This window comes from Meriones unguiculatus, chromosome 7, assembly GCF_030254825.1.
Source record: "Meriones unguiculatus strain TT.TT164.6M chromosome 7, Bangor_MerUng_6.1, whole genome shotgun sequence".
NCBI classification, from domain to species: Eukaryota; Metazoa; Chordata; class Mammalia; order Rodentia; family Muridae; genus Meriones; species Meriones unguiculatus.
In genome coordinates this window covers 108,214,751-108,228,140 of record NC_083355.1, presented here as the reverse complement: position 1 = coordinate 108,228,140, position 13,390 = coordinate 108,214,751, and the positions used below count along the sequence as shown (strand labels likewise).

General features: G+C 37.2%; 1 protein-coding gene across 1 annotated transcript in view; it reads left to right on the top strand.

Annotated features, from left to right (window-relative positions):
* Positions 1-13,390, top strand: part of Btbd7 (BTB domain containing 7) — a 90,360-nt gene that overhangs the window by 25,017 nt on the left and 51,953 nt on the right. Inside the window, exons 2-3 of the mRNA XM_021658662.2 lie at positions 9,505-9,692; positions 10,431-11,510. Of these exons, the coding sequence (XP_021514337.2) occupies positions 9,611-9,692; positions 10,431-11,510 (1,162 nt within the window). The 5' untranslated portion in view covers positions 9,505-9,610. The remainder of the gene's footprint in view (positions 1-9,504; positions 9,693-10,430; positions 11,511-13,390) is intronic.

Here is a 13,390-nt window from a genome sequence, read left to right as displayed (position 1 = left end):
TCCCTTAAAGATGCTTTTGTCAGGATGTTTTATCATAGCAGCAGAACCAAAACTAGAAATAACAGTTTAACCTCCACCTTAACGTGTTCGTTCAGAGAATAAAAAACGGTACTAGTTCTGTCCACATGGAAAACTTCTTTTGAAAAGTTAACACTTTGATGCGTGAAAAAGCTCTTTGAAAATTCTGCATCCCTATTCTGGTGTGCAGCAATCTCACTACAATCATAAAAAGAAATTTTAAATTAGAGAGAATGTTTTTTTTTAAACAATGAATCTATGTCATTGCTTTTCTGTATTAATGTTTTTTATTTTCTACATAATATAAATACATAGTTGCCATTTTAACCAATTTTAAGTATATGGTTTTTATGACATTAAATAACTCACATAGTTGTGTGACCATTACCACTACCCATCTCTGAATCACTCTCGTTTTCCACAAATGGAAATCTGCCCGTTAAATCCTAACTCCACAGCCCCTGGCAACCACCATTCTAGTATTTGTCTTTGAATCTGATTATACTTCATATAAGTGTAATCATGCACTGTTTGTTCTTTTGTGACAGGGTTACTTCACTTACCGCAGTGCTTTCTTTCAACTTATCAGTGCTTTAGCATGCATGGGTCAGAAATCTCCTTTTTAAAAATTCATTAGAAAAGCTTACTGCAGCTGGATGTGGTGGCATACTCCTCTGATCTCAACACACAGGAAGTAGATCTGAAGTCAAGACAAACTTGGTCTACATTTGCCCTGAGGATGGGAGGGAGAGAGAGAAAGAGAGAAGGAAAGGAGGAGAGAGAGAGAGAAGGAGGGAGGGAGAGAGGAGGAGGGAGGGAGAGAGAGAAAGAGAGAAGGAAAGGAGGAGAGAGAGAGAGAAGGAGGGAGGGAGAGAGGAGGAGGGAGGGGGAGAGAGAGGGAGAGAAGGAAAGAGGAAGAGGGGAAGTAGTAGAAGAAGAAACTTAGGTATTACTGAGGATTGAGTCACACATGAGATGGGCACTGAGCTCTTGTCACAAGATCACTTTTCTTTTCATTACATAAAATATCTTATTTTATGTATGTTTTACATTTTGTTTATTCCTTCACTTATCATTGGACATTTGAATTGCATACATCTTTTGGTGTTATGAAGATTATTGCTGTGAGCATAGGTGTATAAATACCTGTTTGAGTCCCTGTTATCACCTTTTATGAAGTGGATTCCCACAAGTAGGATTGCTGTATCATATAATTCTATGGGTGTTTTGTTTTGTTTTGAGGCAGGGTTTCTGTGTATAGTCTTGACTGTCCTGGAAGTCACTCTGTAGATGAGGCTGGCCCCGAACTCAGAGATCCCCCTGCTTCTGCTTCCCAAGTGCTGGGATTAAAGGCATGTGCCACCACCTCCCAGCAATAATTTTATGTTTAATACTTGAGGAAACTATACTTTTAAAACTAATGATCACTTGTGTATTTGAAACATCTCAGCAGTCACATTTGATGCTGTTGTGCACTGATCCATGAGTCTTTTCTTTTTCTGAAAATGTTTTTCTAAGAAGCTTAAGACTATGAACAAGGAATATGGTTCCCAAGAAACAATTTTGAGGCTGCAAAGACTTAAGTCATTATTACTGTCAGCTAGTCTTTGCCTACTTAGTGTTTATTTTTTTTAAACTTATGTCAATTATTTTTAACTTAGTGCCTCATAAGTTCCAGCCATTTTCCTGCATGAAGGGGATTTAATGTTGACTAAATGAAGAAATGGCCCTTATGGAATTTATAGGATAGTGCCTGTGACACTAGGAAGAAAAGAAATATATAGTAATATTTCAAGTGAAGAAAGGACTGTGAAGAAAAATAAATTGCAAAGAAGGATAGGGTATGTATGATGGCATAGAGTGTTGTTTTACAGGAACTAATAAGTTAGCCTTCTCTGAGGAGGTGACATTTTAGCAAAAACTTGAAAAGAGTATGAACCATAAGAAAACCGTGTTGGAAAGTGTTCCAGGCAAAGGGAATATGGTAGGAATAGTAAGTGCTCTTTTGGGAAACACCTTGGAAATCAAATGGTGTCTTAGCCAGTCGTCAGTCCCATATGAAAAGGCCAGTAGATAAAAAGTAAATACATACAGAGCTAAACAGAGAATTCTCAAAAGAAAAATATCAAGTGGCAGAGAAACACTTAAAGAAATAAAATGTTCAACAGCCTTAGTCATTAGGGAATGCAAATCCAAACGATCCTGAGATTTCACCTTACACCCACCAGAATGGCTAAGATCAAAAACGCAAGTGACAACACTTGCTGGAGAGGATGTGGAGAAAGGGAAACCCTCCTCCACTGCTGGTGGGAATGTAAACTTGTACAACCACTCTGGAAATCAATCTGGCGCTTTCTTAGACAATTAGGAATAGTGCTACCTCAAGATCTAGCTGTACCACTCCTAGGCATATATCCAAAATATGCTCAAGTATACATCAAGGACATTTGTTCAACCCTGTTCATAGCAGCTTTATTTATAATAGCCAGAATCTGGAAACAACCCAGATGTCCCTCAATTAAGGAATGGATACAAAAATTGTGGTACATTTGCACAGTGGAATACTACTCAGCAATTAAAAACAAGGAAATCATGAAATTTGCAGGTAAATGGTGGGAACTGGAAAAGATCATCCTGAGTGAGGTATCCCAGAAGCAGAAAGACACACAGGGTATATACTCACTTATAAGTGGATATTAGACATATAATATAGGATAAACATTCTAAAATCTGTACACCTAAAGAAGCTAAGCAAGAAGGAGGACCCTAGGTAAGATGCTCAATCCTCATTCAGTAAGGCAAATGGGATAGACATCGGAAGAGGGAGAAAACAGGGAACAAGACAGGAGTCTACTAAGCAGGGTATTAAAGCAGATTCTGAGACTCATAGCCAGATTTTGGGCAGAGTGAAGGGAATCTTATGAAAGAAGAGGGAGATAGAAAGACCTGGAGGGGACTGGAGCTCCACAATGAGAGTGACAGAACCAAAAAATCTGGGTCAGGGGTCTTTTCTGAGACTGATACTCCAGCCAAGGACCATGAATGGCAGTAACCTAGAACCCCTGCACAGATGTAGCCCATTGGCAGCTCAGTGTCCAAGTGGGTTCCCTAGTAATGGGAACAGGGACTGTCTCTGACATGAACTCAGTGGCTGGCACTTTGATTACCTTCCCCTGAGGGGGGAGCAGCCTTACTAGGCCACAGAGAAAGACAATACAGCCAGTCCTGATCAGACCTGATGATAGGCTAGGGTCAGTCAGATGGAAGGGGAGGAGGACCTCCCCTATCAGTGGACTGGGGAAGGGGCATGGGAAGAGGGAGGACGTGGTTGGGAGGGGATGAGGGAGAAGACTTCAGCTTGGATACAAAGTGAATAAATTATAATAAATAAATAAAAATTAAAAATAAATGTATGCTAACTAAAGACAAGTATTGTGAGTGTGAGGTGCTACAAGGTATGTTCTTTTGCCCTGGCTGTTATTTCTTGGCATATGCATATATGTAGTACACTCAAAGAAAGGCATATTATCTTCTCTTCAGAGAAGACAGAAGTAAGACAACTAGTTGACAGAATCAAGGTTCCAAAAAGTGATCTCTCAAAACCGTATCTGATAAAATACTTTAATAACCAATATAACTTACTGATCTTGAACATGACAATAATGCAGGCACATGTAGGTCCATGACAGTGTTTCACTGGGTCCTGGGCAAAAATTCAGTTGTGTTAAAAATGGCTTTGAGGTTCAAGAAATGGGTATGATTGCAGCTTATACTCTTATGTATATTTTTAAAATATTATTTATAAATAAATATTCAATCAAAAATAAATGTTATCCTGTGAGAATGCTTTGTTAAATATTTACATTTAGAAGTTGAAACATTAATATTGGGAACCTTCAATTTTTTTGAGACAAGATCTCCCTTCATAGCTCAGGCTGGTCTTGACCTCACAGGTTTCTGGCCTTGCTCTCCACCTGACCTGGGGATTATAGGTATCTGCCACCATGCTTAGCTTCCCACTGTATTTGCTATAACAACTAGTTAGCACAAGAACAGTGAGGATGAGGAAAACTTAAAGATACTTCAGATAATCCTGATGAGGTTAAGAATTTTATCTAACAGGGTGGGAGAGGTGGTCCAGTGGATAAAAGTACTTATTGCTTTTGCAGAAGACTTTGCAGTGGTAGTTGCTGTGGTAGCTTATAACCATCCTTAACGAGATTCAGTACCGTCTTCTGACTTTTTTGGGCATCAGGCATGCATATGGTGCACATACATTTACATAGGCAAGAGACTCATAAATAAAAGGAAGTAAACTTTAAAAAAATAGAATTTTATGTTTTCCACCACTTACTTTTCCTAAGAGGCCTTGTTGATGTCTTTGCAAGAAGCTCCTTTATACCTAAAGTTTCACAAAAGTGGATCATCCTCAAACCCATCATTACTAAAAGCACTATACACAAGATTTATTCTAACTGCAGACTTCAGAGGGAAAAGACTGAATCTTCATTTATCATGTCAGACATTCTGTAAATAACAGGTGCTCTGGTGGACAGAGCTCATGATCCTGGAATGGCCATTGTTAAGCCTATGTAAAGAATTTGCAATTCCTTTTCACTGGAAATTGAAGTAATAGCCTCCCACCCCATGCTTATTTGGATCCTCTTAGCCTCAATATATGAGTAAACTGTTGGTAAATGTGAGCTTACATTAGGTAAAACATAATAGTAGAGGGGTGCAAGGAAAGTTAACCTCAGGCTGTTAGTTTGTTCTCAGGGGTGGGGTTTCTTTCTGTTTCGAGCTTTATTTCTAGGTGGTCTGGAATTATGAGATTTGGCCTTGGGGGAATATTCATTCTTGGATTGGTCAGATCTGAGTGTTCTGCATCCTTTATCCCCTTTTACCCTTAAGCATCTTGGATAAGTTGACAGGAGTGAATTTTTCCTGTAGTTTTCCATTTGTGTTTCATTGTGAATTGCTTTTCATGTTCATATTTACACAGTATTTCAGTGGTTCTATTCCTAATAGCCAGAGTAAGAAAAAAAAATAGGTTTAAAATTCAGTCTGCTGGGCATGGTGGCATGCAGAGGCAGAGGCAGAGGCAGGTGGATCTCTGTGTTCACGGCCAGCCTGGTCTACAAAGCAGATTCCAGGACAGCCAGAGCTACACAGAGAAACCCTGTCTCAAAAGAAAAAATAAACACAAATAGATGGAGGGAGGGAGAGATGGATGGATGTCCATCCAAGTGCCCCCCTTTTTTTCTCCATAGACTAGCATTTAATATAGAAATACGTCTCTACTTCCATCCTCATTTCCCAAGTCAGTGCTTCCCTTTAGAAGCCCTTATTATTTTATAGGCCTTATTATTTTATAGGTGCAGAAACTAAGGTCCTTCAAAGTTGAGAGTAACTTGTCTCATGTCTATGATAATCAGTGACAGAATACAGCCCTGATAACTGTAAGCATCAGTTGTTCTGGCTTCTGCTAAAATCAGTAAAGAGTTTTTTTTTATAGCTGCAATCAGCATTTTTTTTTCCAGGCTGCTTTTTAAAGTTTGTTTCTTTGATGCTCTGTAGGGCAATAGGACTTCTTTAGATCACGCTAAATACTTCCTTCTCACAGTACACCATAACACTGTGAAGGAACTGAAAAGTTGTGAGGTAAAGAAACCTCTGGCTTTCTTTAACCCTGCGTTTTCCAAATTTGAGGGAAACTTTGGAAAATGTTAACTTAGATTTTGTTTGGTGGATATGGATAGTTGTTAATTCTGTGTGAGTTTTCCCACCCAGCTGCCATGTTTAACAGTTAGCACCTTTTGATTGGGATAGATCATGTTGGTTAACAGAGGGCCCTCTCCAAATGGTGAGTTTAGAAAGGGAACTTAACCAGCCTTCTAGGCTTGCAACATCCATCTTCTGGGCCTCCCCAGCACTGTAAGCTTTCTCTTTCCTTTCCTGTTACATCATCCAAAAATTCAGTTATTAGCCTGTTGGCTGTGGAAGGATATCAAGGCTTGCCTGGATAAAAAAAAAAAAAAACAATCCCTGAGAAGTTAGAATCCTGATTATTTCTCATTTGCAGAATCTAAAGCCAGCAAAATAGATTGAGAAATAAGTAATACGATACTGTGTGCCATTTGGGGGTAGGTTGTTGATTACTTGAAAACTAAGGAAATTCTTCCTTGTGAATTTTAAGAATAATTATGGCTTTAGTGATAAAACTGCAAATCCAGGGTTACTCCGAGGATGTAGCAGTGCTGTAGGACACAGGGTAGATTTCAGGTTATAGCTGATCACAAGTCATTTGCTGTTTATTTCCAAGGCTTGTTTTAGTTTTGTATTAGAGCTCCTGTAGGAGATAATGAGTTCATCTTTAAGGAGGAAGGGATTCTAGATGAGGGACTTTACCAACAGAGACCTTGTTCCTGGATTTCAAAGATATATCATTTTGGCTTCAAGGTCATCCTTGCTGTCTTCCTTCTTAGGGAAGGGGTAAATGGTCATTCGTCTTTAGTTTAGCCTGTGACTTCCTTTAAATGTCATTCATTTACTTACTTTTCTATTCTTTATTTTTGAGGCAGGGTTTCTATATATTCTCTAATCTGGTCTCAGTTCCTGTACTTACGGGATCCTCCTGTCTCAGCTTCTCATCTCAAGTAGCTGGGACCATGGGTACCCACCACGGAGCCCAGCAGGGTTAGTGTCTTGAGCAAAACATGTAAGGTTTTCAGATGAAGAGAATTCATACATGTGTTACAGCAAAAGTAGTGAACTGTGTTCACTTCCACTGACACAAGTCTCATTTTTCCTGTGTTTCAGAATACTTCATGCCTTCAGCTTGCTGTGTTGTGTTAGTAGAATTTGCTCAGTAGTTAGTAGAAGTTAATACACACACACACACACACACACACACACATATCCAACATAGAACTTCAGGAATGAGGAAAGGAAGCAAGAAGAAGCTTCAGTGTGGAGAAATACTGTCATTGCACTTGTGGGAACACTGACCCATCATTCTCATGTCCGCACACATTCAAAGATGGTCTTTTAAAGTTTTTGGTCTTGCCATGTATTTTGATAGCCTTTATGTTGCATGTTTTTATTGTAGACATAATTTCTTAATGTATATTTTCCTGGCTGATGTGGAGGTCACTATGTAGACCAGGCTGATCTACTGCCTCAGCCTCCTAACTACTTTGATTAAAAGCATGCATCACCATACCCAGCTTTAAATCTAAATCTAAATCTTGAATGAGTGGGAAGAGTAAGATTAGACCTATAAATGAGGATACAAGTTTGGTTTATAGGACCCTATTTCAACTCAGTATAATTAAAAATGCCTAGTATATGGAGGCTGGAGAAGTGATAATTCAGCAGTTAGGAACATGCACGATTCTTCCAGAAGACCTGAGTTTGAGTCCCATCACCCATGTCAGATAGCTCACACCCTCCCGGAACTATGGCGCCTGGGGGATCCAATGCTTCTGACCTCCTCAGGCACCTGCACTCACTGCATATATTCTCACACACACACACACACACACACACACACACACACACAATTAAAAATAATAAAAATAATTTGTAGAAAATGGCTCATAAAATCTTTAAGCTTCTGTGAAGCTTAACCTGAAAACTTAAGATTTCATAGACTTAATGATATTTTTAAAAGAACAATGTAAATTTTATTTTATTTTTTGTTGTTTCAGTTGCTGTGCTAGAGATCTAATCCAGGGCTTTGTGCACATAGACAAGTTACCACTGAATGTCACCAAGCATCAAACTCTAGAAAACATTTGATTTATTCATGTATTTTAAAATGGACTGTGTTAGAAGAATTTACTTTGTAAACCCCATTCAATGTTTACAAAATATTATATTAAACATTTTAGCATCTTTTCTTTGTAGTTCTTACAAAATGGATGAGATGTGTCTAAGACTGTCCATGTATGTCTAACCACATATCCTGTGTGTTGAAGTAAACTTCAGAATTGCAGTGTTCTCATTGTTTTCATAGTTCTGTAGATATGGAGAAGCTGTACATATAGAAGCATATAGTTTGGAGTTACTTCTGCTTTACCTAGAATCTGTGTCTAGTTAGAAAATCCCCTTAAACTGAACACTGGAACTAGATATCCATGCACACATGTATGTATATGGAAATGTATGTCTGTTCATGTACGAACATGTACATAAAAGATCAAAGGAAAACACATTTTTTTGTTGTTATTGTTTTTTTGTCCCCATTCATGAGACAGGGTCTTATCTGCCCAGATGGGCTGGCCTAAAACCTGAGATTCTCCCTGCCTTCAACTCTAAGATTGTAGACATGTGCCACTATACACAGCTAATAGTGATTTTTTTTCTTAAATGTGAATTTCTAAGTTTATACTTATAAAAGTTTATACTATGAAAAGTATGTGTATGTTTTTCTATTTTATTGTTAAACATTTCATCCTTTATTCCGAGTTTAGATTACTTGTTAGCACATTTATCCTAACAATTGCAATAATTTAAAATTTTCTTTCTTTTCTTAAACCATTACCTTTTTAGTCAGACAAGTCATGTATATCTAAATGGTATACAGAATTAGAAGTATTGTACTTACGTTGTTCTCTATCTTAGTTTCTCCACCTTTCAGCTCTTGAGAATTAATTTCTTAGTTCAGAATTTAATATGTATGTTAAAGTTACAGTGTTAGATAATAAAAGACTTTGTTTTTATTTTGGGATTTGTGGGAAAGCTAGACTAAAACATTTGGTAATGCAGGCCTATTCTAGCTACTTGGGAGGCAGAGGCAGGAGGATGGCAAGATCAAGGGCAGCTTGGACAACTTAGCCATACTGTGTCTCGAAATTTAAAAAAAGGTGGTATTTGGATATGATGTATCTATATGTATAAGATTCTCAAAATTAAGGGAAAAAAGCAAACAATTTGGCTTTTCATTTGTCTTACTGTATTTAAACAGAATAAGTAACTTACAAATGCCAGGAGCTATCTGCTTTTCTTTACCCCTGTTTTGTAAAGTACCTGACTATACAGATTAAAGATAAATTCAAGCAGTTTTATCTTAGAACAGAAACATGAGGGACCAGTCACTTCAGCGTCTGCTCTTTGCAGATACTGATCACAGCCTCTTCCATGTAGATTATGTAGATTGTTAGTTTATGATGCTGGTTATTGACTCCTGATTCATTGCTTTAGTATAAATACTTTTCCTTTGTCTTAAAATCCTCTTATAACTATGTAAGTATGATGCTTTTCCTTACCATCTTAAAAAGCACATATTGTTAGGCTTAAATTTGAAGGTGACACAGATTCATAGTTCAAACTTAGATTTCTTTACATTAACAAAAGTATGTATGAACTTGACAGTATATTATTTGCAAAAAATGCAGTTTGAAGTAGCCTTTTTAAAAAAAAATATAAACTGTGTGGCTTAAGATATATTTGAAACTATAAATATTTATTTTTGTTTCCATCAAGAAATGGACGAAAAGAGGCTGCTGGATCCAGGGTTGAAGGTTTGTGAAGGCCTGTGGGATTACACTCTGAAGAACCAGCAGATGGAATGCCGGAGTGACTGAAGAAAATGGGTGCTAATGCATCTACCTATCCTCATTCATGTTCCCCAAGGGTAGGGGGAAATTCACAGGCCCAGCAGACTTTCATAGGTAACTTTACATTTCTTTAGTTTTATTTTCTGTTGTAACACAATAGAATTGTGTTAATAGTTATCTTTGTAGGTGAAAAGAATGCTGAGCCATGAAAAAATTACCACAGGCAGTGATTCTGTAGCTCCCATGTCCTCAGCCCAGTGCTCATCTGCCAGTTTAAACACAGCCTTAGTGTGGTTGAAGAGGAAAACATTTAAAAATCATATACAATATTCTTAATTTGCAGTTGCCTCTTGTTTCCTAAAAGTCCATGAATGAGGCCTTGATACAGTCCTTGTTTGCTAGAAAACCAAAGGTATTTTTAAAATTGAGACAAATATTTGTTTCTGTTTTTTCCTCCTTACTTTACTTTTATTAAAAATGGTTACAGAACATTTTGTTACGTGTGTGTTTGTATGTGCGGTGTGTGTGCGCATTTACTTACTTACACAGACATACAAACATACACTCACATACACACATCACACACACACACAAGTTTTTTGAGCTCTACAACTCAGGCTGTTATCATATTCTTGACCTCTAATGTCAGCCTCTAAAGTGCTGGAATTACAAGTGTGCACCACAGTGCCCAGCCCTGTCTTTTAATATAAAAGTGATTTGTAGTTATAAAAACAACAGTCATTTTTATTTGAATTGAGTATAGGAATGTGTTTGTGAAAATTTTAGGCATGAAATATGTTAATGTTGAAACTGAATATTAAAAAGTCATGACTTGCTTAATTTTCTTCTTAGGAACATCATCCTATTCTCAGCAAGGCTATGGTTGTGAGTCAAAGTTGTACAGCCTTGACCATGGCCATGAGAAACCACAAGACAAAAAAAAGAGAACCTCTGGCCTTGCCACCCTCAAAAAGAAGTTTATTAAACGCCGAAAATCAAATAGGTCAGCTGATCACGCCAAGCAAATGCGAGAGCTCCTCTCTGGATGGGATGTTAGAGACGTCAATGCACTAGTGGAAGAGTACGAGGGAACGTCAGCCTTAAAGGAGCTTTCTCTGCAAGCCAGTTTGGCCAGACCCGAAGCCCGGACACTGCAGAAGGATATGGCTGACCTTTATGAGTTTAAGTACTGTACTGACGTGGACTTAATATTTCAAGAAACTTGTTTTCCTGTTCATCGTGCCATTTTGGCAGCAAGGTGTCCATTTTTTAAAACACTGCTTTCTTCTTCACCTGAGTATGGGGCAGAGATAGTAATGGACATCAGTACAGCTGGTATTGATATGCCCATGTTCTCTGCCTTGTTACACTACCTTTATACAGGAGAGTTTGGAATGGAGGACTCGAGGTTTCAGAATGTTGATATTCTTGTTCAGCTCAGTGAAGAGTTTGGAACACCAAATTCCCTTGATGTAGATATGCGTGGACTCTTTGATTACATGTGTTATTATGATGTTGTCCTTAGTTTTTCTTCAGATTCTGAACTAGTTGAAGCTTTTGGTGGAAATCAGAGCTGTCTAGATGAAGAGCTCAAAGCCCACAAGGCTATTATTTCTGCACGGTCCCCATTTTTCCGAAATTTATTACAAAGGAGAATACGGACTGGTGAAGAAATCACAGACCGAACTTTGAGAACTCCCACAAGGATTATATTAGATGAGTCCATTATACCAAAAAAATATGCAAAAGTGATATTACACTGTATGTATACTGATGTGGTGGATCTCTCTGTTTTGCACTGTAGCCCCTCTGTGGGGAGCCTCAGTGAAGTTCAGGCTCTCGTCGCAGGGAAGCCAAACATGACCAGGGCAGAAGAAGCCATGGAACTTTACCACATAGCACTGTTCTTGGAATTTAACATGCTTGCACAAGGTATGAATGCCGACTTTAAAATTTTATTTCTCAAATGATATATTTGTCTATCAAACTGAAAACATAACTACTTTAATTCTATGATAACATTGTCCAGGGTTAGTTTTTCTTCAGTCTGTAATTATGAATGCTGAGACAACTTCAGGGTCAGCATTAATGTATCTCTCCACTTAATACTAGGATCAAGCATTCGGTACTGATGATAAGGAATACAGGTGACACTGCAGCCTCACTCCTCCCTAATGTAATTTGATAGGTGTGGGAATATGTGATTAGCCGCCTACACTGTCTCTGCTCTAACTGTGAACCAGCCCATTTCCCCAGACTTCAGCTTTAGATTCTTAAATATTAACACCTTGTTGATTCTTAATTGTCTAGTTAGAATAAATGTTTTATAAGAATAAAAGGTAGGACACATTTAAACATAAATTTCTTTGAACTAAGTCTCCGATTTACATTTTAAAATAGTTTATATCTCTCAAGCTGAACTTGTACATCAAACATTAGCTTATAAAACAGTAAGTGCCAGACCCACAAATCCTTTTCATTTGTTTTAAAACAAATCAAGAAAACTAAATGTGTCCATACCTATATCTGCCTATAAATTCAATGTCTACATCTAGATATATTTTCTATTTATTAGATACATCAAGATACAGACATACCATTTTTTCTCTATTCTAAGTAAGTGAATATATGAATGTTGTGTATAAGAAGTATATGTCTGCAAGGCAGTGGTGGCACACACCTTTAGTCCCAGCACTCAGGAGGCAGACAGGCACATTTCTGAGTTTGAGGCCAACCTGGTCTACAGAGTAAGTTTCAGGACAGCCAAGGTTACACAGAGAAAATCTGTCTTGGAAAACAAAAACAAACAAAAAAGGAAATATATGTCTGTTGGTAAATATAACTAACAGACATTTAGAGCTGGAAAGAGACCTTTCTTACTACAAAGAGAAAGTGTATATTTAGAAGATTATATGACCCAGTATTACTTGAGAAATTTAATTTTGCTACTCTACAGTCACTAGCAGAATTTTTAAAGCTGCCAACTAGAGGAGAATGTAACAGCTTCAGAAAGGAAAAATTAACATGGTTTTCTATCGTGAAAAGTACATGGCCAGATAAAACAATCAATAGAACTTTGAGAAATATTTTTTTAAAGCCCTAGTAGGGATAATGTTAATAATAGGATAAGAATCAGGCATTGATAAGAGAACAAAGGTAAAAATTTATTTTACATAATCTTTTGAAATTTAATTTGCCATTGTCTTTCAGTAATGATTAGTTTTTAGTTACCACACCCAGAATGTCTTAAACTTTTTTATTAGTTTAAAATAATAATCATTATTAATAGCTGACTATTTTGATGTCAGTTTATAAGGACAATATCAGAAATGACCTAGCAGCTTGACCTACAATTTCTTTATTCTATAAAGCCAAATTTATGAAAATGCTGCTACAGAAAAAAAATTGAGTTTGCCACAGCACCAAAAAAGTATGACAGTCTTAATTTTATCAAATTGTTTTTAGATTTTGACAGGTTTGCATAATAAAATCCAAATGTTTTTCTTACATATTTACTTGTTTTTAAACATGAGATTGCATACTTTAATGTAGTAATTGTTTTAGGTTTGAATTAAAGGTGAATTGTGAAGTAGCTCTTAGATATTTGGTGGCACTTTGATTACCTGTGCTGGAGTGCTTTTATTTTCCTAGGTGATTTAATGTTTTATTGTCATTTACATACACACCACATTTTACACAGTACATTTAAAGATCTAAACATCCATTCTGTTGTCTCAATCTGGCCGAACAAGAACTCTTATCTCTTCCCATTCAAAATAGATTTACAGCCATGCTTTTCACTTTAGTTTCTT